Source organism: Miniopterus schreibersii (assembly GCF_964146895.1).
Source record: "Miniopterus schreibersii genome assembly, chromosome: 6".
Lineage (NCBI taxonomy): Eukaryota > Metazoa > Chordata > Mammalia > Chiroptera > Miniopteridae > Miniopterus > Miniopterus schreibersii.
Window position 1 is genome coordinate 36,665,453 of NC_138107.1, and position 26,888 is coordinate 36,692,340.

Consider the following 26,888-nt stretch of genomic DNA (forward strand, 5'->3'; position numbering starts at 1 on the left):
TGTTCAAGGTTGATTCAGTTATAGTTATTCAAGGCTTTAGCTTATAGTGTGGTGCACATCTCTCTTTCTTCTTAGTTAATATTTTAGCATCTATTGGTCTGTTATTTTCCTTGTAGGACATATTCTTCCCATGGCCACTACTCTTACCCTACTCCATGTGGTTTTTAAGGGATCGCCAGTGCCAGTCATTCTATCTGACCTCCATGATCTCAGGTGGTGGACATGTGACTCAAGCCCAGCTATATGACTTCTTCTGTGGGACTTCTATGTGTGGTTTGCCTGGGGTGACATGAGACTGGGGCCAAGTCCCCTGTCACTTAGTGAATGAGAGTTTGTAGTAGATTGTGAGGCCAAGCAGACATGTTCACTGGAGATGGGAGGGATAGTAATAGAAATCAGAAGTGAAAATCTTCACCATTTCATTGGGTTAGCTCTTAAGGTTCCTTGAGTTGCTCTTTGACTTTTAATCTTCCTTTGATAAATGGAAGGATCTGGGGGAAGCTTGTTAATCACATTTTAGATTTATCTTCCTTTGAGTTTCAGTCCCCTTAGACTTTACTAAATATAATAGATAATCTCAGCTGATATAATACATCATCTTGGTTAGAGCAAAGATGCTTCTCTTTTAAGATGAAAATATCCCATTTGATTAGCACAATAAACGGCAGCCTTTTGTAAACACGACAAATGCTGTTTGTCCTAATGGCTGCAGTAAGAATCCCATCCACTTACACATAATAGTACTTAAGGACATGGTGGTCCGCATAGGCTGTTGAGGGGACTGAGGTGATCCATTTGTGTAGCCTCATCTCTAAGCACTTTTTGGACACTTAGGGGCTAGGTACAGTGCTCTAGTGCATAGACAATTGCGCTATTTTATTTAATCCTCACAGCAGCCTTATCAGACAGATTCTGTCCTGTCATCATAGGAACCTGAGCACTAGGGCAGTTAGGCAACTTGCTCAAAGCTCCTTTTCAAATCCAGGAATTGGGCATTTATGGTGCAAATTGTGCCATTCATTCTTCACAAAGGTCTTATGAGGTGGTGGTACCCTGAGACTGAAGTTTAGAGAGTTTAAGAAACTTGCTCACAGAGAAATAGGTGATAGAGTTAGGTTTAAAGGAATATGTTCTTACCCAAAGCTGCTCTCTTTCTAACATTACCCTATTTTGCAACCCACTTAAACATTATTGAATGGAGTGCATAAATGAAACAAATTTTTCCAGTGTTCTAGTTTCATGCCAAGACATATGCTGTCTATTTTATTCCCCCACAATTAAAATGATCTACTTTTTAATTGAATGGAAAGATATAATGTCAATAGCTCTTCATTAAGGCAGTATATCCCTTATATTATAGTGTATTGTCCAAGGTTTGAATATGTACTGCATTAATCTCTCCATTGGCATAGGATTAATTCACTTCTTTGAGAGTTACAAAAACTATGCATGTCACAAGTCCAGTGTGATAACAGATGGAATTTGGAAACATCTGCTCCATGCTGCTTTAAGGGACGTAGTCACATGTCCCCATCTGGAGGCAAAGGTAGCTGAGAAATGTAGCCTGCCTACATTTTCGAGAGAGGGGATGAAACTGTTTGGTGAATGCATTGTATTGTCCATCACAATTGTTCTCAACCTCTTTGACCCCCACATTTTTGGACCTAGTCTCCATATACTGTTCTGTGTTCAAACATCTGTGCTATGGTGATTCTCACATGTCTGGTCTACAACACATTGAAGTAACTTCTTTTAGTTCAGCCATTAACTTTATAAACTATAAAGACGAAAGTAAAAATAGGTAATACATTCTTTATGCAGTGGTTTTCTTTCTACTTATTTGAATATATAGTAGGTATAAAATTTATCTTCTAAATTTAGAAGGAATATAACTAACAGTTCTGGATTATTTATACTTATGACATTTAAATACAAATAAGCTTAAAAAAAGGCAGAGGGACATTCAGTAAAGGTAGGTAAGGAAGAGAAACTAGACGGTGTCAAAGTGTACAAAATGGTTGTGACTCAAAAGTGAGCCAGTGAGACACTGTGAGATATAGGTGTCATGTGGAGAAGCTCTTCTTGCATGTCTTAAACTTTATGATTTTATTTAATTCAATGATTGATGACATCTATGATATCAAAGTAAATATAGTTTTTATCTATGGTTATTCTAGTGAGAAAAAAAGTAAGACTAAAAGCTGCTTTATTTCCAGGATTCCAGTGATCATTTCAGGCAAAAATAGGTCATAATGATACTGAGTACTTTTTTTTTTTTTTTAGCTAATTCACTAATTATGTATAATTTGTAGGAGACTTTGAAGATATTTTTGCGTGATATCAGTGTACACAAAAGAGAGGAATTAGTATTTCGCATTTTAAATTTGTTTTGGTTGGCATCATTAAGCAGATTATTTTTATGCAGGCTACTACATTTAGTACTAGGTACACTTACTGACAAGAATTGTTGGATCCAGTAATGAGAGAGAATTTAATTTATTTCTTAGATTTTTGAATTAGTTTTTAAATTGAAATAATACTTATACAGATTTTAAACAGCCAAATAATATATTTTGTAACAAAAATAGCAGTTCTTTACCTCCTCTTTCACCAAGTCCATTCTTCTGCTCATAGGCAGTCCTTTTCAACTCTTTCAGTAGTTTCTTTTGGTAACTTATTATTATATTTGTAAATACTATGCTTAAACTGCTTGTTAACATTTTAAGCATTATTTTAACTTCCCGCTAGAATTTAGTTATTTTATCCCACCTTTTCCCCAGCAGCTGCTTTGCCTCCCAAGCTTTCTCCAGTGTCTTTCTATAGTTACAGTGTAATTTTTTAGATCATTATTTATTATTTACATTGCTATTACAGTATCAGTATGATTCACAGCTGAGCCAAATTAAATAAATAAAGCATTCTTTCATTTCCTCTTTGATATGCAACTGTTTTCTCTGAATACAATGCTTTTTTGTCTGCTTTTATTTGCTTAATTTCACATGTCTCTATTACTACACGTGGTTCCTAATTTCCTTAATATTATCTATTTTTATTATGTTTGGACACATGAGGTGGCCAATCAGCTCTTTTTTCTGTCAACATCCCTTCTGTCCTCAGTCTAGTAAAGTGGTTAAGAGTGTGGATTCTGGATCCTGACTGCCTGAGTTTGAAGTACTGCTCTGCTAGTTACTAGCTGGTCACTCTGGTAAGCAACTTAACCTTTCTGTTTCAGCTTTCTCACCTGTACAGTGAGGACAATGACAGTACCTAGCTCATCAAGTTGATTTAAAGTTGAAATGGATGAATGAATGAGTAGATCTAAAGGTGCTGAGGATACAACCTGGCAGAGAAAGTTCTTGGTGCCGGTGGTGGTTGATGTGATTATTCTTTCCAGGGATCGGGTAGTTCTATCATTAGTCTTTGGTATGGAATTAAAACAAATCTAGTCACACACAGGTTCTTTTATCCATATATGTAAGGGCAGTGACAAGGTTTGCTAAAAGTGAACTTGAATCCTTAACTGTAAAGTAGTGCCATTGCACTATTAAGCTAATTTATTTTTTCAATTAAAAAGTTATACGCCTCCCGGCCGGGTGTGGCTCAGCGGTTGAGCATCGACCTAGGATCCAGGAGATCGCAATTTATCTCCTAGTCAGGACACATACGCAGGTTGTGGGCTCGATCCTCAGTCAGGGGCATGCAGGAGGCAGCCGATCAATGACTCTCTCATCACTGATGTTTCTCTCTCTCTCTCTCTCTCCCTCTCCCTTCCTCTCTGAAATCAATAAAGATATATTAAAAAAAAAAAGATACACACCTGAAAATAAGATATTTTAATATTGTGGGGTAAACAGTGTTATAATTAGAAATTAACAATGCCTTATGTTATTTTCTTAAAAACACTTATTTTTGTTATTGTAAAAGTCATATTCTATCAGCAAGCTATTGATGCTTAATAAGCCCTAAAATTTTCTGGCTTAATTCATCAACTTTTTTACATAGCTCATGTGCAGGTCAGCAATTTAGTTTAGGCTGAGCTCAGCTGGGAGTTCAGCTTTCATCTACGCCCCTCAGAGATCTGTTGTCAATGGCACGTCAGGTGCCGTTGGGATTTGTTGGTTTTAGTTGAGCTATCTCACATATCAGGGTCTGTGGCTGGTAAAGATGTGGTCTACTTGTCTCTAATCCTCCAGCAGACTAGCTTGGTCTTGTTCATATGATGGAAGCAGAGGTTTCAAGGAGGCAAGTAGCTGCATGCAAAGTTTTTGAAACTAGCACCCATTATTTCTCTTAATAGTGTGTTGGCCAAAGCAAGTCACAAGGTTCAGCCCAAGTTCAAGAGATGGGCAAATGGACTCTGTCTCTTCATGGGAACAGCTGAAATGTCACGTTGTAAAGGTTGAGATTACAAGGAGGGTTAAAGAATTATGGCTATTTTTCAACCTTTTGTATATGCTTATTGAAACTCCTGAAAAGTACAAAAGAGAAGATTAAAAAGAGCTCACAAATCTATCCCCTAACTACTGTTGACTTTTTGTTGTATATACTGCCAGACTTTTATCTATACATTTTTAAAATATGTTTTTTAATTGATTTCAGAGAAAGGAAGGTAGAGAGAGAGAGGGATAGAAACATCAATGATGAGAGAGAATCATTGATTGGCTGCCTCCTGCACGCCCCCTACTGGGTATTGAGCCGGAAACCCAGGCATGTGCCCTGACTGGGAATTGAACTGTAACCTCCAGGTTCATGGGTCAGTGCTCAACCACTGAGCCACACTGATTGGGCTATACTTTTAAACATATATTATTACTGTCAATTTATTTGTTTTCATTTATTTGATTACAGACCTTTTACAGTTCATGTTTTCTTATTTCATATTTGTTTGTTCTTTGACTTCTAAGTTTACATTGTACATGTAAACTTCTATCTTAACCTTGTGGAGTAGCCTTTATTATAAACCTAAAACAAGAAGGGAATGCTGCTAATAGGTTATTATTCTATTTTGTGATGAGAAGGCCTGATTCTTCTAGTAGCAAGAAGAATCAAAAGGTTTTCAATCAACTTGAAGTGCAGAATTACCTTGGAATTTGTTTATGTATCTTCTGTGATTGACCTGATAGACTGAAATATTTGTGGAATATGACCCAGTGGAATTTTTGTGTGTTTCTGGCATAGTCTTTATATTATTCACATTCACTTTCAGACTAATTTTGGACATTAGACAGATGTCTATATTTGATTGTTGTCTTAATTTAACTGGGTACATTCTCTTTTTTTAAAATTTATTTATTTATTTATTATTTACTTTTATGTTCAAAATATTACAGATGTCCCCGTTTTCCCCCATTGACCCCTTTTACCCCAAATCCACTCCCCTCCCCAGTCCCTCACCACACTATTGTTTGTGTCCTTGGGTTGTGCATATATGCATATAAATTCTTTGGTTAGTGTCTCCCCCTCCATCCACCTGCCCCCCTCCATCCCTCTGAGATTCGTCAGTCTGATCTATGCTTCCATGTCATTGAATCATTTCTGTTCATCAGTTTATTAAGTTCTTTAGATTCCACGTATAAGTGAGATCATGTGATGTTTGTCTTTCCCTGCCTGGCTTATTTCGCTTAGCATAATATTCTCCAGGTCCTTCCATACTGTCCCAAATGGTACGAGATCCTTCTTCTTTACAGCTGCGTAGTATTCCGTGGTTGTAAATGTCCCACAGCTTTTTTATGGATACATTCTCAATGACTAAGCATACATTACATGAAAAAGTGATTTATGTTTTGTTTTTAATAAAATTTAATGTCATGAATCATATGCACTCTTTGTAAAAAGTTCAAGTATCATAGAACTATAAAATGCAAAGTGAAAGTTCCTTTTCTCTATTCAACTCCTTTTCTCAGACCTTTTCCATGCATTTGCATTGATATACCTATGTAAATATATAGAACACATTTACATGCAAACTGAGTTACATAAAGTCATACTATAAACATTATTTTGTAACTTGCTTTTCTTACCAGTTTATTTTGGATATATTTCAATATCAGTTCACAAAGAGTTAGCTCATAAAATTTTGAGGGGTGTACCATAATTTATCCTTTCCCCTGTTATGGAATTTTGAGTTACTTCTGAATTTTGCCAATTCTAAGCTATATTGAAGTAAACATCCCTATTTATATATATTTGGGCATGTGGAGGGAGAAAATTATAAGTCTCTGTTTCTTACAGTAAAACTATAAAACCTATATTTCTTAATTCAGTTCTTGCTTCCTGTTCTTTGATTAAGCCCTACACAATAAATGACTGATGAAGCCAGACACTGCAAGTCTCTAAATGGCGGTCAGTGGAAAACTGGAAGGATAGGGTATTATTGACGCAGTTACTATGCAGAGACAAGACTCAGTATGTAACTACTTATAGCCTACAAGCTAAAAATGAAAGCTGGAAATATTTGTAAGACATTTCACTTGGGAATACTAAGCATAAAAGTCTGGCATTTTTATTCTCATGTGTATCAGAATTTTACCTGTTCTTGTATTTTTCTTCTTTTTTTAATGATTTCAGAGAGAGGAAGAGAGAGAGGGATAGAAATATCAATGATGAGGGCGTCGTTGATCGGCTGCCTCCTGTACCCTCCTAATGGAGATCAAGCCTGAATCCCGGGCATGTGCCCTGACTGGGAATCGAACGGTGACCTCCTAGTTCATAGGTCTACGCTCAACCACTGAGCCATGCTGCCAGGCTCTTGTGTTTTTCAAACATTTTTTTTCTGTATTCTGTCATAAAGGTCTTTCGCAGTATGTTTAATAGAAGTTCACCTTGAAACTACTGGATCTCAACAATTTAATGTTACCTTCCAGAAAATGTCACGATTATATCTGTGCCCATGCACTGGTTGTTATTGAGAGCAGCATTTAACCTATTTGTATAAATATAAATATACACACAAACATATAGTGTTTAAAGTTGTTTTTTTTTCTATTTTTGCATCTTCACTGTAATGATACTTTATTTCTAAGATCATGGTTGTCTCCATTTATTCAAACTTCTTTTATGTCCATGGTTAACTTGTGTAGGTATTTCCATTAGGTTTGACACACTTGTTGTTAAGGTTGTTACTAGATGTTTCATGTTTTGTTTTGTTTTCTATATGGATAGGATATTTTTTATTACAGTTTTCTAATTGATTATTACTGGTTTACAGAAAAGCTTTTAATTTTGTATGTTAATATTGCATTTGGAGGCCTTATGCAATTTTCTAATAATATTTAAGTTAATTATCTTAGATGTTCTAGGTAGAAAATCTTACCTTCTATAGCTAATGATAATTATACCTCTTTTTCCCCCCAAGAATTGATGAGACATTGTACTTTTTTTCCTTTGTTAGGAATGTCTCATCTTTTTTTAAGTTAGACCCTGATGAGTAGTTTTTATCAAGTTAAGGAAATTCTCTTTGATTTTAACTTAGAGGCCCCTTCCTCCCACTTCTCCTAAGGTGTTGAATTTTACCAAATTGGTTTTAGGTATCTGGTGAAATGATTGTATGATTTTTCTTCTTTGATCTCTTGATGAGATGAATTGCATTAACGTAGTTTCTGATGTTGTAATGTGTAATTCTTTTATTTCTGGGATAAATTCTGCTTGATCATGATGTATTATTCTTTCAACATATTGCTGGATAGAATTAGAAGATTTAAAAGGACCTTTATGTTCATAAATAAAATGAGACTATAGTTATCTCTCTTTACTTGTATGAACATGAATATGTATTTATATATAAAATGGTCTGTAGTGTATCCTTTCTTCACCGTCCTGGTCTGGTTTCAAACTCAGAGTTACATATGAACTGGACTCATTTCTTTTTCTCTGCTCCGGATGTGATTAGGTACCTAGGAATTATGTGTTATATAAGGTTTTTGCTTATAAAATTGTCTGGTTCTCATGCCTTTTGGGAAAAATTTTTGACTTTCTTTTTAATCTTTTTTGGTTGTTGAGTAAATGTTAGTCACTTATATCTTTGTATAATATTATATTTTCTCCTGATGTTCAAATTTAGTAGTATAAAATTTTCTCCATAGTATTGATTAAATATAGTTATAAAATATTTAGTTAGTGCTAGATACATAATAAATGCTCAATAAATGTAAGTAATGTATTAAAATGTTTCTGTTATTTAAAAATCTCCAGTGATTTCCCTTCAGCATGAGTCTTTATTTAGAATGTTGCGCCTTGAGCACAACTCAGAGGGGTGTTCTAATCCAGGGGAGAGGAAGGGGGAAAGATTTTGTAGAACTTTAGCAAGAGAGGTCAGCCAACATTCAGCCAGGAAAAGTTGCTGGTCTTTGGTAATATGAGGGGCACTGTGGGACCTTTTTAGTCTATCAGGGACTCTTGCAAAGATTATTTAAGATTTACAACATAGCGTAGCATATTTGGATGTACATTGTGCCATAAGTCAAGCCAGAGTCTTCTTTTTGATAATAAGCAGTACCTAATGTTTTTCTCAAAATGTATACAATGTCAGATATCTGAAAGTCAAAGATTGACTTATATTTAATAAACGGAGTTCTATATCCAGACAGATAAAAAATAATACTGCCAATTAAGCCTTACCTTTAGCTGTTGTTGTCAATGACATAGTTACCAACACCTTAAGTCCCTTGTTATCCATGCAGCATGTGTTCCAAGACCCTCGGTGGATGGCTGAAACCACGGAGAGCACGGAACCCCATGTACAGTACTACTTTTTGCCCCTGTGCATAGAAAACTTTTCACTGAAAGGAAGCACTTTATAGCTTCTCTTGGGCATATCTGAATTACCAGCCTCACTACTATTGTGCTTTGGGACTATTATTAACTTAAACAAATGCTTAAAATAAAATTTCTGAGATATCAGAGAACTACTCTTTTAACAATGAGGTTCCAAATGGTTGTGATGGGTGGAAGGGTGGGGAAAGTTGAGAACACAGTAATTTAACAATCTTTGGAGGCAGAAGTCAAAAGTTGGCTGTTTCTAAATAGTGTGCTTGCTTGAGAGCTTAGCACCAATATTTTAATTCCTTTATGGTTCCATTTAAAAAGTGCTGCATCACCGATATGCTTGATATGCTTGGTGTCAAAGAAAGAGGATATTCTATGGAGAAACATGGGCACTGACAATTATAAGTCAAAAGGTGAGGGAGAAGAATTAGATTCTGAATGTCACAGAGGTTTAGGACTAGCTTAACCAACTTATTTTGCTTACATTTTGATCTTATGTATGTATGAGGTGTTAAAATAAAAGCCATGTCCAATTAATATAAAATTTTTTCTTTCAGTAAGATTAAAATAACTCTAAACAGTGTGTCAGTTTAATTGGCAGTATTTTCATTTGGAGTGGTTCATAAAATAACGGTATATCTGACAATTGACAGTGAAAATGAATATATTTTCCATTTCAACTTAATTATTTTAGATTTTTTTCCCCCCCTTTTAAACTGTCCATGTGCTGATAGAGAATGACTTTAAAATAGTGCCTTTTAATTCAGCACTGAATTTTCTTTCCCAGTTTGCCAGTTTACCTTGTTAGAATCTATTTATGTGAATGAAGTTCACCCATATATAGCTTCTTACTGCAGAAAATGTATTGAAAAATATTTACTAAAGAAATTTTAATATATTAAACATGAAAGATGGACAATTACTGGTAAAATTGTTGAGGAGAGAACTTTTGCCAAATTATTAAATTCTGTACACTAGAGAGCACATGAAAAAAATGCTAAGAAAAATTGCAAAGAGTGAACAAGATATATTGCAAATATGGTTAAATTTTAGTATATAAAGTATGCTGATGCATATTATACAAAAATATCAATCTCATAAAATTTATTTTTATTACATTAAGTGACAGAAAATATGAAGTTAATATTGAAGTTGTGTAAGGAATGCAATGGCTGTTTTATCATAGATTTGCTTTTATGATATATGTTTGCGAACTATTTTGAAAAGAAATCTGATTTGTCTCATGCAAAAGAACTAGAAATGTGGGGTTTTCAAGTTAATTAACTAATTTATCAAAGAAAAGGAATTTGAATGCATTTGAGTTGAAATGGGTCCAGGACTTTTTCTGTTTCAAGTCAGTATTGCTATTCAGTTGAAAAATAGGTGAGTTTTCTTATTTTTCAGTGATATTTTAGTGATAAAATGACCTTCTGACACTAGTGATCTTAAGATTTTAAATGTTTTTATGTTTTTTATTTAAAAGTATCTCAGTGTGAGAAATCTCCTGGTTACATGCAAGATATTTGCTGATTCTGACTTGATGTTGTATTTATATAGACAGTTTGACTGGTTACTGGTTTTTATTTAGTGCTCGAGTGTCTAGCAACAAGCTGACGGGCATGAACAGATATTGGACTTATGTCTTCACGTATTCCTGTCACTGTATAATCAGACACTGTTAAATTCATCCAGGTAGATGAGGTCACAAATGCAACACCAAATGTGACTGCGCTTCTTTTACAGCTGGATAGCTTTAGTAATCCTCCTTTTCTCTATCTATACTGAAACTTCAGAAAACAGAGCTTGTTTTCCAAGGCTGTATCAATCTGCATTGCCTCTGTCATGCCTTGTATTTAGCTCAGTTGTCTATAGTTGGTTTTCAGTCATGTTCATAATTTGGTATACTTTTCCATTATATCACACCTTATTTTTCCCAAATCTGTGGGAGACTTGCTAAGGTGGGCCAGACTCCTTTTTAAAAATTTGATATTAAAAAAATTGTTAAACTTTTTATTTTGAAATATGCTCAAGTGGAAAGGTTACCAGAATAGTACAAAGAATTCTTATGTACTTGCTCTCCCCTCAGCTTCCCCAGATGTTAACTTCATATGTTACGTAGCCATAATGATCAAAACCAGGATATTAACAGTGATACAATACTGTTAACTCTTTGAGACACCTAATTCAGATTTTATTAGTAGTCCTACTAGTGTCCTTTTCTAAAATCCAAATCCAATCCAAAATCTTCACTTACTGTTTTCTCTCCTTAGCCTTCTTTATTTTGGGTAGACAGTTTCTGTCTTTTTGTCTGCCATTATCTCCACATTTGGTCCACTCTTACACAGAATATCCCTCAGTTTGTCTGCTGTTTCTTTGTGATTAAATTCAGGTTGTGTATATATTTTGGCAAGAATACCATAGCAGCGATGCCGTGCCCTTTCCAATGCACTGTGTAAGATGGCGTGCTTTTCTTAGCTTGCTTGTTTAGGCTTTTCTGTTATTCATATATGGTACCCGACTGCCTTGAATGCCAGCTTTTTGCCTTTGTGCACCTAATTTTATTCATTCTTCATGATCTACCTTTTTTGTGGTTTTCTTTGTTTGCTCCAGTTCATCTGCTTCCTCACTTCTCTGCAATCCTTTTGCCCTAATTCTCAGTAAAACCTTGACATGCTTATGGTATGAAGGCCTAGGTTATGATATGGTTGTGACCCTCAACTGCTGTCAATCCCAGGAGACCTCTGGTTTACTCTCCCCCATGGTATTGAGACTTAATATACCAGTTTATGCTGTCCATGCATCCTCCCAGTAATCACCATGAGCTAAATAGTATCAAAGTTTAGCACTTAATTATTCTTACTTATGGAAAGTTAATTTAGTCTTCTAATTCGACAGTGATATTAATATAACAACTATTATAATGACAGATATTATAGACAAATAAACATAATATTAACAGTATGTTGATATGATTTTTCTAATACAGACTGTTAATCTTTAAATTTTCAGTTATTTGAAGCAAAGAGGTGAGGGGAAGATTGAGTACAGTTATATTTGAAGAATAGTTTAAAAGTAACTACTAGAAGAAATTGCACTTAGTTTTCTTGTTTGTATACTTTTTAACATGAGTGTTAAAAGTAATTGTTGGTATAGAAGTGAAAATTATAAAAATATGATCATGATTAATAACCTCAAATCTGAAAGAAGATTACTCAGAAAAACACACACAACTGTAATATAGTTTAAGGTTAAATGTCAGTTTTATACAGCAGATAGTAATAGGAGTCAGAGTAACTTTCTAGAATGAAAACTTTCCATTACAGTTTTAATGACTGTATCATTGAATTATTTTAAATTGGGAAGCTGGTCTTCTAAGAACTGAAACGATGTCTACAATGATTATTTTAGTAAGTCCTCATTCTGTCCCTATGGTATGGCAGATGGACACGTGCTGCTTTCACAGTTTACAGGTGGGACACTGGGGCACAAAAGCAATAGTATACTTTGTCAGAGATCACCAAATTAATTAGATACAGAGATACAGAGCCAGAGCCAGGACTGGGCTTTTGATTGGGTGGATTTACCTGCCCCTCTCCTGTTGCACTGTAAATTCTGACAAGTAAGATAGACTTTCTCAGGAATGGAGACTTTGACTATACTGTTCGTAATCAGGCAGCATGAAGTAATGTATATTTTAGAAATATACCCTTTTTAAAAGAACATTTATGTTTGATCACTTCATCATGTATAATGCAACATGAATAAAGGCCTACGGAGTTTCACATTCAGGAGCATTAATGGTAGATTAGTGCCAGGGCAGAGAAATGACCCTATTATCTCTGTAATGGTAAGATTGTGCCTCACAGGGGAACTTACATCGTTAAGAATGAATTGTTCTCTTGCAGGTGCTTTCTGCATTAGTTATTAATGTATGAAATCAGAAGGAATTGGAAAGTTCTTTCTCGGGACTTGGAAGTATAATTTAAAAGTTTCAGTATTCACCTTTACTTGAAACATCATGTAAACCTGTGTTTACATGTGTTTGTAGATGTAATCACACACACACACAGACACAGTTTCACACCTCCATATCTTTGTGAACATCTTTTGTTTCTACATGGAATACCTTTTAAATTTTCTCTTTCTCTCGAAGACCCCTATCACTCGTGCCCTCCTTGGTGGCAAAGCCTCTTTGATCCCTTTAACCAGGTTGTTGCTTCCCTCTGTGTTCCGAGATCCGTGTGTCCCTGCTGCTATATCATGTTTTTGTTTGTTTTCTGTTCACCTCTTTCCATCTTTGTGCTCCAGTTGAGTGTGTGTTTGTCAAAGGGACTGCCTCTTACAATTTCGTAGTCTGGCATTTTGCATAATGGCTGCATATGTTGGTTATGAAATAACTATTAAATGAATAAATGTGTATAATAGTATTTATATTTATACACTCTACCTTATTTTACAAATATGTTTAAGACGTCAAAAGAATACAACTTAGAGGGAAATTAGAAGGAAAAAGGAGGAGGATGGGAAATAAAATGGGACCAAGCATGAACTAATTCATGCCATGAGTCTATAAGTGTATATGTAATATGAATATAAGTGCATTTGCAATTACAGAGGGAGCATATATATGGAACTTACAATATGCATTAAAAACTATGTCTGATAGTTGAGTGAAAGGTTGCATCTTCTTTATTTTGACCTTGGAAAGATTTTTTTATTTATTAGTTTTAGATAGATAGCTATATATAGAGAGAGAAGCAACAATTTGTCATTCCACTTATTTGTGCATTCATTGGTTGATTCTTGTATGTGCTCTGACTGGGGATCGTACCCGCAACCTTGGTGTATCGTGATGACTCTCTAACCAGCTGGGCTACCCAGCCAGGGCTTTATTTCTTATTTTTCTAAGTTACATTTTTGTCAACATATACCTGATGCCAAAAGATTTCTCTGTGGACTGCTCATTAGTGCATGGATTAAGACGTAATCAGCATGTGGTTAAAAGAAGTGGTCTCAGTCCCACTGCTATGAAAACAGGAACCTGTAATATGACTGTATAGGGTACTCTTTGGTTCCTGAAGTTTCATGCTCCAACATCTCTCAACTGCTCTCTTTCAAAAAGCACATAGCTGTGGGACAGGAATGCAAGAATGCTGATTTGAAATAATAACCTTCCTTTAGAATAAATGTCTTTTAAATTAATGAAACTAAAAAGTACCTGTGACTTATAGCTTGCTCTCTAGGTTCCTTTCCTGTTTGTGAAGTTTAAGTAAATGAACATATTAAAATTCTTTCTCTCCTCTCAGGATTAAATTTATGCAAATCTTAAGAGATTTTTGGGTTGTTTTTTACTGGAGACTCTTCTTGAATCTAATTCTCTGCATGATACATTTTTTTTGATGGAGGATTAAGCTTTGTTTGCCATGTTGTTCCTTATTTAATTGATAAAGTAATGAGGTCTTACTATTCGGGGTAATTTAATACTTTGAAACACTCTTTCATTGGCAACTTTTCAAAGGAGGTGGCATACAAAACTTTTTGTGTGTGCCAGCTCATAGAGTTGTGTGTTCCAGGGGTTTGCTAATCACCAGCTGACAACTGATTTACAAAGCGGGAAACACAGGACTCTTGAATGATTGCCACTGACTTATCAGTAAGACCCAGTGTGTACTGGCTTCCAGCGTTGTTTATTGGCTTACAGATCTTGCTGCTGGGGAAAGACTTGCGATGTCAAAGAGCCTGTGTGCTGCCTTTGGCAGATGCCATCAGTGTTGTTCTTGACCCTCACTTTGGTTTAGCCACTGAGGACTGTTATGTAGAATATACTACAGTCAAATGTTTGTCTTTCTGTTTGTCTGTTCCTTTGTTTGTCTGTACATCCATCCATGTACCCATCCAACATCTACCCATCCATGTGGCCATCGGTCTGTCCATCCACCTAATATTGTATTTAAGCTATCAATTAATGGGTTGAAATTAACTTCTGAAAGCATGTTTAGAATTAAGGTTGACAAATGTTTTCTGTAAAGGGACAGATATTAGTATTTTAGGCTTGTAGGCCATGCTGTCTCTTGTAACTACTCAGCTTTGTTGTTGTAGGGCAAAAACAGCCATAGACAATATGTAAATGAATGGGTGTGCTGTGTTTTATTGGAAAACATTGTTTACAAAAAATTACAGGCTATGGGTTGCCCACCCCTGTTGTAGTATCTGACTCAACATAGTTTGTGTGCTAAACTTTAAAATATGCTTTTAATGCTTATACTTTTCTAACACAGCTTAACTCACAGGATGGTTAGCTTACCTGTCATCTACTTTGATGTTTACTCACAAAAGTAGTGTTATAGGTTTTATCATTTTGTTATTTTATTTAAACATATTGGTGATTTAAAAAATACTCAGCCTACTCTGGCACTGGTTATAGAAATGTCATTGGATTGAAAAATATACAAAAATACTAGGAATAAAATTTTCCACCATGTCACTGATAACAGCACCATTGAATTTCATAGTTTTTACTTATAAATATGATTTAAAAATAACTATGTTTTTGACCTGAAAACATGGCCAAGATATATTGCTAAATGGAGAAAAAAGGGAGTTTGCAGAAGGGTTCTTAATTTATAGAAGGGTTCTTAATAGTGAGTACAATGTGATTCCATGAAAAGAAAAAAAAATTGCCTATGTCTTTGTATGTACCTGAGAATCTGGCTTAGAGGCTGTATATGTATCTAGAAGCAAATGCCCAAAATTCCACTGCATAATTGGTCCTGCAAATATTCTCTAGCAGTTGTCAGTGGACATGGAAATACAAACTGAATCATTAATACCTCTGTGTCTGGATACTGGTCTGCTTCCACTGTTACCAGTACTCTGGAATAGATTCTGGACACTTGCTGTTCTTGTGTGTCATCAGCTCCCAATTCAGAGCCTGGCATGGGTGCATTTAGTTGGCAGAGTCCATGTTTTGTGCCCTAGCTGCAAGGGAAGCTGGGAAAGTGATTATGTGGACCTCATTTTTGTAGTGGAGAAAAGGACCTGCCTTATAAGCTGGAGCATTTCCCAAATGTAGGATAGGATTAAAAAATCTGGATGCCACAAAGAAATAGCTGTCTACTGCAAACACCCAGGAAATTGTTGGCATTGATTACTTTTGGCTAATGGAGTTGGAAGGGTTGGCTGGGGAGCAGAGGGAACCTTTTATTTTACTCTTTTGTGTTCTTTGAATTAAAAAAAAGTAGCAATGATAGTATGACCATGGGGGAAATGAACTAAAGGGAGTATTTTTGCCCCCACCAGTTCCACTATAATGCTCTCACATAGAAATTCAAGAAGGCCTCCCAATATAGTGGGATAATTCTATTAACTTCCTACTCAATTTCATTTAAAGATTTGCCTTATGATTTCCTCTCAAATTCAGTCAGCTCTATATTGCTTATACTTGGTTGGGCAGAGAAATCATGAAATGGTTTTCTCTGGGATGCCAGTGGCTATCCTTCATTTTGGCCTGGTGGAGCTGATTCAGTTTCTCTTTTTGAGTTCTACAGGATTTGGCCTTGAAACCTAAGGTGTTGTCAGCTGCTATGGTTGATAAAGTGTTCATAGATGCAAAGTGCAAAAATAAAATATGCTTAAAATTTTGGCCCTGCTATGTGGTTTTATTTTTCCCGAAACTTTTGTAAATTTGCTCCTTGATAGAAAACTTTTCTGGGAACTTAATTCAGTCCAATAAAATTTTAGCAGATATATTTTTAAACTTTCTTTTTCAGAACAGTTTTAGATTTACAAAAAAATAGTGAAGGTAGTACAGAGAGTTTCCATACACCCCACACCCAATTTCCTCTGTGCTGACTGGCTATTTTGAGCCAGAACTCACCTGTGCAGCCAGCTACTTTGGTCAACAAGGTGTTTAAAATTACTTAAATTATTTGTAATTGCAGACACGAGTTATCTCGTGGCCAGTCAGCAACATTTGGACATGTAAACACATGTATGCTCGTGACTGGTCAACAGGGTGTTCATATCTTTCATTAGTATGGTACAGTTTGATACATTATTATTGACTAAAGCCTACACTTTATTGTCTTAGTTTTTACCTAACATCTTTTTTCTGTTCCAGGAGAGCTGATCTATTTCATACATTATATTGTAGATTTTCTTTTTTCTTTTTATTCTATTTTTAATTTTTTTAAAAATATATCTTTATTGATTTCAGAGAGAGGAAGAGAGAGGGAGAGAGAGAGATAGAAACATCAATGATGAGAGAGTCATTGATCGGCTGCCTCCTGCATGCCCCCGACTGGGGATCGAGCCTGCAACCCGGGCATGTTCCCTGATCGGGAATCGAACCCCGACTGCCTGTATCCTAGGTCGATGCCCAACTGCTGAGCCACGCCCGGCCAGGCTGTATTGTACTTTTTAATCTGTGTAGTATTGTCATGAAGCTGTATGGTAAATGTTATTTTTGTTATAAATAACTGGAATTTATGGAAGAATAAGTAAAGCTTTGCCACAATGAGGTTCTTATTTTCTTTTATGCACAAGTGTCACATAACAGAAAATAATTAACCTTTCATTTTTTCCCTGTTTTATATTCAGTGGAACAGGTTCCTGTGGAACCATACAACATCCCCCTGTCCCAGGCCGAGGTCATACAGGAAGGGAGTGATGTCACTCTAGTTGCCTGGGGCACTCAGGTCAGTAACATTTACACCATCTGGTAAGGTTCATGTTCTTGGAAGCTGTTACTTTTAATCCTGATACTGTGAAGAATTGAAAACAATGCTTTCCTTATTTTTTTATTTTTATTTTTTAAATATATCTTTATTGATTTCAGAGAGAGGAGAGGAGAGGGAGAGAGAGAGATAGAAACATCAATGATGAGAGAGTCATTGATCGGCCGCAGCCCGCAACCCGGGCATGTGCCCTGACTGGGAATCGAACCCCGATCGCCTGGATCCTAGGTCGATGCTTAACCACTGAGCCACGCCCGGCCGGGCACAATGCTTTCCTTTTATCTCTACTATTGATTGCTCTAAGAACATCTTTCCAACTGATTTCTAGATATCTATATTTTAAAAATTATTTTGGTAGAATATGAGCTTCAACATGTCTAAAACAATTTTTTAAATTTTCTATGAAGATCAGTTCTTTTGACTTTAAATACTACTTCTATTAATGATGTCAGAACTCAGTTAATGTTTTAGGCCTGAATTTCTGTAGTCATTGTCTGCATATTTTTCTCCTTATTTCAGGTTCATGTGATCCGAGAGGTGGCTTCCATGGCTCAAGAAAAGCTTGGAGTGTCTTGTGAAGTCATTGATCTGAGGACTATAATACCTTGGGATGTGGATACAGTTTGCAAGGTATGAATATAGTGTTGATAGAGTATCATTCCCTTACAATATTGGGCAAAATTTGTTGGATATTTGCAAAGAATTGTTTTGAAATTTTGAGTTTTATGAGCATTTTAGATTGATTTAAAATTTAAAAAATTTATATCACGAAAGAAATGTATGCTATATAATAAGCCAAATGCTCATGAAACAAATTGCTTAGGTTTTTTTCCTTCCATAGTTCTCTATGTTGATTTGAGAATATTACAAAACTGTGTCCTTCATATGCCAACTTGGGCTGAGTTGTGTGAGTAATGGAGTACTGCAAATAAGCACAGGGAGGTAATCTGAGTTGTTAACTTCTGACTGGTTATGATTTAATAAGCTAGGTTTAATATAGACAGAGACGGTTTGGCTGAATTTTCTTTTGTCTCTTCTCCAGAAGAAGTGGAGATGGATTATTTAAAAAAAACGAGCTCTTTATATAGCCTTAATACTATGGATCATTGTTTGAATTTATGTTGTGGGATTCTGGCTGCTCTGATTTATAGTTTCCTATAAGCTTCCTCTTGAACTTTGGCCTGATTACATTGATCTTGTTGCTTACTATTAATATAATTCACATAGTCAGCTCTCAAGTATACAGTTTAGTCCTCACTCACTTACTAACCAATGGCACCTCTTCCCATTTTGTTATATAAGTAAGGTTAAACTCTTTTTTGTGATGGTTTTATCTACTGAAGTTTAGGTAACATTGCATGTGTGTTTTTTCCCTCCTTGATTTATTGCTATAGCAAATGAGTCCTAAGACCTTAGGGTATTTTACATTTACTATTTTTAAGGACTTTGGCATTCTCATAGCTTTACAGACTGTTTCATAGGTTAGTTACATGAAAATAATCTGCAGTTACTCCTGCTATAAAAGTGTAGCATAGAGTGTTTTTAGGTGAAGATTATGATGCATGTATAAGAACTTTATACAGAAAAATCACAAAATATTATTTAGAGAAAATAGAGAAGATCCAAACTAACTGAAGCACATACCATGTTAATGATTGTAAGGCCAAGCCAGTTTGGAAGAATAAAGCTGGAGAACTTAATTGTCAAGTGTCAAAATATGTTATAAGGCTTTAGTAATTACAACATTGTATTGGTGTAAAGATAGACAAATAGACCAATGGAATAGAATAAAGAGTCCAGAAATAGACTTTTGGGTCATCTCATTCAGGAAAAAGGTGAAATTGCATCCAGAGAAGAAAAGGTGGTTTTTAAAATAAATGATGCTGGTTTAGTTGGATACCATGGAAAGAATCACACAAATGTCAACTCCAATGGAGTTCCAATTCTGATTGTCAAAGAAAAAAATGATGAAGCTCTTGGGAGAAAGCATAGGTGAATATCTCTATGATCTTGTGCAAAGATTTCTTAAATAGAACAAAAAGAAAAGAAAAACCCAGAAACACTGGCATTTTAAAAGGATGATAAAATTTGGCTTCATCAAAATTTAAAAAATTTGCCCTAGCCAGTTTGGCTCAGTGGATAGAGCGTCCGCCCTCAGACTGAAGGGTCCTGGGATCGATTCCAGCTGAGGGCATGGACCTCGGTTGCTGGCTCAATCCCTCTGCTCATGCAGGAGGAATCCAGTCCTTGTGTCTCTCACATCTATGTTTCTCTCTCTCTCTCTCTCTCTTTTCTATTCTCTCTGAAAGGCAATGGAAAAATATCCTTGGGTGAGGATTAAAAAAAAAATTTTTTTTAAATTTATTCCTCAAGAATTCCCATGGAACAGACTGATGAATCTCAGAGGGAAGGCAGGGGTGGGTGGGTGGGAAGAGATTAACCAAAGAACGTATGTGCCTGTCTGCACAACGCATGGACACAGACAATAGTGTGGGGAAGTCCTGGGGCCGGGGGCAGGGTGGGGTGGGAGGGGCCAATGGGAAAAGAGGACATCTGTAACACTTTCAACAATAAAGATACATTTAAAAAAAGAAAAAAAGAGAGTGGACAACCCACAGATTTGGGGAAACATCAAAATTTATGTTTAGAAATATAAAATACTCTTACAATTAAAAAAAAAAAAGGACATCCCAGTAGAATCATGGGCAAACATCTTGAAAAGGCCCTTCACTAAGGAAGATAGCCAAATGGCTAGTAAAACTATGAAAAAATGTTCAGTTTCTTTCGTCCTCAGGACATAGTAATTAAAAAATCACAATATGATACCACTAAGGACATCACTCAGACTAAAATGAAAAATACCCAAATATCAAGCATTGCTGAGGATGTGGATCAACCTCTCTCATATACTACTGTTGGGAATATAAATTGGTACAACCATTTAAAAAAATTGTTTGGCATTATCTACCTGAATCCTGTAACCCCAGCAATTAGCACTCCTGTGTATATACCCAACAGAAATGTACAAGAGATAAGTTCAAGTATGTTCCTAGAAGCACTATTTCTAATAGTCTCACACTATAAACTACCTGAAGGACCATCAGCCAGAGAACGGAAAAATAAATAAATAGAATATTGTTTGGCAAGGAGAATGAACCAAAAATTTAACAGAACAATGTGTTTTTATCTCACAAACACAATTTGACTTTAAAAAGCCAGATTCAAATGAGTACATAGTGTATGATCCAATTTATATAAAGTTCAAAACTAGACAAGGCTGACCTGTGGTGTTAGGTGTCACCAGTGTTTCCATATGGTGGTTAATCGTTGGAAGAGGGCATGAGGGCCGGTATGTGATGCTGGTAACAGTTTCTTGTTCTGAGTGCTGTTATATAGGTTCAATTTTTGAAAATTGAGCAGAACACTCATTTTGTGCTCTTTTTTTGTATAGTGTTGTATAACAAAAAAGAAAATAACAGAAAGTTAAAAAAAAAAGAAGAAAAAAAAAGAACCACTCTCCTGTTGATTAGTTTTCTTGGATTCTTATTATAGTGGGCCTTTTTATAGGTTCTGGGAGAGCCTTGGTGTGCTCTGACCTGCAGGAGTTTCTTTTGTCATTCAACTCTGCCCACGTCCCTTGTTCCATTTTTCATAACCCAGCTCAGCTGTCACACTGATGGAAAATAGGAACTCATAAGTGGAGCTGTCCTTCCAGAGTCTTTCTAGGAGTAAGAACAGTGGTTAAGAGTTGTGGGCTTGAATGGGCTTTCCTGCTGAGACACAGACCACAATCAAAATGAGTTAAAAAGTGAGCTACAATGTTAACAAAGTGGCCAGGCAGAGTTGGGTCTTGAGGTGCTGCCTAGCTTGAAAAGATCTTTTTTTTTTTTTTAAATAAGTAGAAATCCAGAGAAGCTGCCTATGGAAAATAGGAACTTGATTTTGGCAGGAGAATGACAGGCTTTGAAAGAAACTCAGGATTTCAAGAATCATGTTGTTATTCAACTTAGAATCAACTACATACAATACTGAAAAAAAAGAAAAGAAAAAAATGACAGTTTACAAGTTGATTTTCACATTTATAGAGAAAATTGACACAATTTTGACATGCTTACATTTTAATTGAAGATTAAATTATGCTAATTATTGAAATAAATAAGAGTTTGCCTTTCCACCATGGAGTCTTTTGATTTCTCTCCTCTCGTGCTCTGCCTTCCCACATTCAATTCCAAAACAGACCTTGCTGGCATTGCCTACACAGTATGTGCAGAATCGGACCACCTCTACTGCTGTTACCTTTGATCCTGGTCAGGCCACTCGCCTTTCTCACCTGGGTTTTGACCAGAGCCTCCTAACTACTGTCTATGCCCTAGGCAGTTGATCCTTTCAAATGTGAGTCGCACTGTATCTTTTCCAGTCTTGAAAGGCCTCAATGGTTTCTCATTAAAGCTAGTGGGAAAGTCAAATTCCCACTGGGATGTACCTGACCTCACCGAATTTCACACCCCAACACCCAGCTACTCCTTATGAAATGCTCTTGGTTGACTCTGTTAGGTCACTACTCAAATACTGTTTTGTCAGTGAGGCCTTCCCTGACCAGCTTATTTAATATCTAATCCCATCCCTCCTACTGGGACCCACTTTTACTTCTTTCTTTTTCTCTGGAGAGATCAACACGATCTAAAATATTATGTTATTTTATTATTTATATTGTTGATCTCTCTTACCCTATTAGAATATAAGTTATCTGAGGGCAGGGATTGTTTGTTGGTCCAGTACTGAATTCTCAGTTCCTGAAACAATGCCGAAAAATTATGATGAATATCAACAAGAGAAAAGTTTGATAATATGTTATGAAAACTTATAATATTGAAACATTTTGGTGCATTTTCATATTTCTTGTTGCTTATACAAAGGTTTAAAAAGTAACTCTAGAATATTGCTATGAATAAGCCTACTAACTTATTCTAAGTTGAAACATTTAAAAGTCTTTTTAGTTTGACCTTGTGTTTTTGTTTTTCTTAACAGTTGTCCATTTTTTATAATGGTATATAAAAATTAATTTGAATTCTCATTAGAATAGGGCCAATTTATCTATTTTATAAAACAAGCTGAAATTAACTAGCCAACTTTAGCTATCTATAATTTTTGAGAAACAAGTTATTCTGATAATTCCATTTTCTGCACAGACAAGAGTTACTATTCAGCTTTAAATACTTCTTAACCTTTTGAATGTCAGTATTTCCAGAACCTTCTATATATAATTTTATCTTTTTAAAGTAATCCAAATAAATATGGATTGTTGTACTGTGTTAAGACATTTACATTTACTTCATTGGTACATTTCTGTACATAACTTTTGTGGTTTTAAGCCAATTTAAATTTTACCTTACTTCTTGCTGTCACATTATTGCCAGATGTGCATGGAATCCAGATGACCAAATTTTATAACTGAGACATGTACATTGGCCAAGGAGGGCCTGTAATGTTTTCATATGAATCAAGAACAAACGCTTTAACCTTCAACTTTAACCTTTAACCTTATAATAACAATTTGGGGCTTTACAGAACCTTTCTCCTCTCATTTCCTTGTCTGAAATGCAGGTAGATCATTGTCATGGAATTTAGAGTTGGAAGAGGTCAGCCTGGGATTGTTCCCTTTGACCTTCTTACTGGTCCCAGGAGTGACCCTTGACTTTTTTATCCATCACAGCTCTTGTGTAGTGCTTCTTATCAGGATTTTTATCTATTCCAACACACTATGGTACAAGATATTGTCTCAAAGCCCCTTCCCCAGAAGTAATCTACTTTTTTTGAGGTACTTGGGAGGTGGTTTAAAAAAAATTTTTTTTTAACAAAGTTAGGAAATGACATAAAAAGGATCTTCTCTTTACTCCCTCCACTCTTCTCTCCACCTTGTCCTCTTGCTTCCCCTCTCCTTTATCTTTAAAACCTAAGTTATGTGGCAAAAGATGCTGTGCCCATAGATGCAAATGGTTGTTCTTTGGCTACATATTGAGGTCTTGGAGTATTTTGAGGGGGTGGGTAGGCTATCACTGGAGCAGGGCAAGGCCTCAGCAATGTGGGACAGGGCTGGGAATAATTCATCTGTGGGATGAGAGAGTGAAGATAGTGGGGAGCAAGGGTTCAGTGTTCCTAGATTTAATATCCTTCTGCCCTTGCACCCCAGCTGTTTCCATTCTTGCTTCAAAAGACTTCATTGAGGCCCTGGGTAAAGAAGGCAGCTTCTAAAGCTGGCAGGGTGGGGTCCGTGTGTGGTGGTTCTGGAAGCAGAGAGGCCTTCAGTAAAAATGGGAAGGAGTATTGTAGGAGTGGAACTGGAAAAGAGTTACGCCTTAGTCGTCTGAACGTGGGTAATCATTTATATATAAAGAACCTTGGATTTGCACCTGGTATTAGTGTTAAGTATTTGTGAATAGTGCAAAACATGTTTAGAAGACCCATAGTGCAACTGAAGATAAACGTAAAATGTGTGTGTTATATTTGATGACTTGAATTAGAATTTGTAGACTTTAAGCTTGTTTTTTATTTTCATAGAGTTTTTTAGACTACCATAGATTTTATTTTTATTAAGATTGCTAACACTAGCAAGGTAACATTTAGGGTCTGTATTTTACCAAATGTCTCTAAAGTGATTTTATGTGGGAAGTTGGAGAACTTACCTTTAGAGAATCCATAATGGTTTAATGCTACCAGTTATATACATTTTTTAGTTGATTTCTGGGACTTAATTGAATAATTCAGTGATAGAATACTAACTATTTTGCTAAGACTTTTAATTGGTGAGGGGGAGGGGGGAGAATGAATGAAAGAATGAGAACAAGAGCTTTACCAGAAAGCGGAGGTTGGTGGTGGGAAGGGGAGCTAGTAACTGCTAATGACCACTAGAGGCCTCTCTTAAGCCAAGTTTCATGGTTAATATCACCAGGTTTCCAGTGGGGTCTGGCTGTGTCGATGTAAATCAAGCATATTTTATGTTAAGTAGCATGAAACTACTTTTTTCTAGAGAATATATTATAATGTAACCCAAATGTTTTCTTTAATGTATACATCTGAATAACTGATTATCTATTGGACTGAAAACAAATTGGAAATCTCTGCTCTCTATTCTCCTTCTCTAAATAAACTTTTAGTAAAAACATGTAATCAGGAATATGGCCAGATGAAAATTATTGTCTCTTTGACAATACAGGAATATTTGGTTTTAAAATTATTACTGATTTAACATGTGTTTATCACTGAGAATAGTTTATATTTTTCTGATGGTAAACTGTAAGTAAAGTTATTTTAAATTGTATATTAAAAATTGTGTATTTCACTCATGATTATGTTAAGCTTCTAATATAGAAAACCTATTTAAGAAATGAGTCAAAATTCTTTTTAACTTAATATTATCTGGGGTAAAATGAAACACTTTGTTAGGAGTGATGAAAATAAGTCTCATTTTTAGTTTGGGATTACTTTAGATGAAGATTGACTTTGCTGAGACAGCAGGCAGGCAGGGCAAGGTCATCCTGTCTGATAAGAAAGTTGTATTGTTCCATACCAGGAAAGCAGACTTGGTTCTACCTTTGCCAAGTCATTGTTCCCATAGGATTTTTTGTCATTACCACAACTAGTTAGTTGTACTAATTAGAACAAGTTCTAGGCTCTCAGATGCTGTATTTGCCATGTGACTGTACATTTATTGCCATGTGTGGTGACCCTGGGCCAGTTCCTCTGAATTTCATGAGGACAGAGCGTTTTGTGTATTTGTATTGTGGTATCCCTAAGAGTCTTGAAGATGTCCAATATGTAGAAGATACTCATAAATATTTGTTGAATGATCTTATTGAATTTCAAAAATAATATGTAATAGTAATTTGGTTTTTAAGTGAAAGAAATTATAGGAGAAACTGATAATTCCTGTAGGAAAAAATATATACTTAACTGAGTGTGTCACTCCTGCCCCCTGGTCTATTTTTGGTATGACTTACACTTTAGATATGTTTTGAAGATTAAAATAATGGGTTCTGATCTAATTTTGTGTAATATATTTTATATAACAAAGCTTAGCATAGTGCCTGGTAAATGGTAAGTAAAAAAAGTTAAAATGACATGTTTTATGCATATCTCCTGTAGTTTTCACAGCTGTTCTTTTAATTAGACATCTGTACCATTATTTTGTAGATGAGAAAGCTGAGGTTTAGAGAAGGTAGAGTAACTTGCTCCAGGCCACACAGCTCACAGAGCTGGCTCTATCCAGATCGCTGGACTCCAGAACTTTTGCTTTTTTATTTTATTGCTTTTATTGAGAAGCATGCAGCTTCTCAAGTAGGGTTTGAGCACGATTTATAAATAATTTTCAGATGTGATTTAATAACTGGGACTTATGATATGATTTGAATGTAATTTGAAAGTGTAAAAGATATTGGCAATAGAAATGTCTTTATAGGGAGGGATACTACTTTTTAGCTCATGTTTATTTTGTGTAGGGCTATCTGTCACACTATATGTGTTCTGGTTTAATCCTTTCAGTTGCCCTGTGTGCTGAGAGTTATTACTCCCAATTTAGAGATGAGAAAACCAAGTCTTGTAAAGATTAGGAACTTCCCTAAGTCCCTCAGCTAATAAGTGGCAGAACTGCAGTTCAATCTCAGGTCTTAAATTCTTGAACCCTGATGTTTTCCTTGTACAACAGAGCCTCATGTTAGGTTATTTTATAGTTAACTAACTTCATGCCTTAATAATTATCATGAGTTTTGCTGATAATATGCTTCTAAATTTGAGCTTGCAATATATTTTATAACATTTCAGGAATTTTCTTTCACATTTGCCAACCTGTAGAATACCTTTAAAAAATATATAATATTCCTAAATACTGTACACACGTTGTAAATCATACTCTCATGTTTCATTTCATTTGGCTTTTTTCCCTTTCTACATGGAACTAGAGAGAGCAAGATTACATTATATAATTATGTTTTTCTGTTTCTACTCCTTTTTGATGTGCCCCCTTATACACTTAAATTATTTGAGTTTCACTCAAGATTTCCCTTTTGTTTAAACTATTTGCTTCTACTATTAGGAACAGTGGTGAAAAGAAAGAAATCATTACCTCATTTCATGGCGAAAAAAGATCATAGGTACTTTGTGTTCCTAGTTTAACATTTTAGGTGTAAAGTAAGAAATCTACATTTGTTGACTTTCTGTTCTTCTGTTTTTGCCTTTTCTATTATAAAACCACAGTTTTATAGTATCTAGCTGTTGTAATTTAACTTAAAAATGTATTGAAACTGTGGTCTAAAAAGGTTTTTAAAAAACAAAAGTAGGAAATATACCATTTTACTCCTCTTAATTTATCTACCCCAAAATTTCAGTACTCTTATC

General features: G+C 35.4%; 1 protein-coding gene across 1 annotated transcript in view; it reads left to right on the plus strand.

Moving 5' to 3' along the window:
- BCKDHB (branched chain keto acid dehydrogenase E1 subunit beta) overlaps window positions 1-26,888 on the plus strand; it is a 163,125-nt gene that overhangs the window by 41,645 nt on the left and 94,592 nt on the right. The window contains exons 7-8 of the mRNA XM_081140032.1: window positions 17,362-17,459; window positions 18,018-18,128. Coding sequence (XP_080996158.1) covers window positions 17,362-17,459; window positions 18,018-18,128 — 209 coding nt within the window. The remainder of the gene's footprint in view (window positions 1-17,361; window positions 17,460-18,017; window positions 18,129-26,888) is intronic.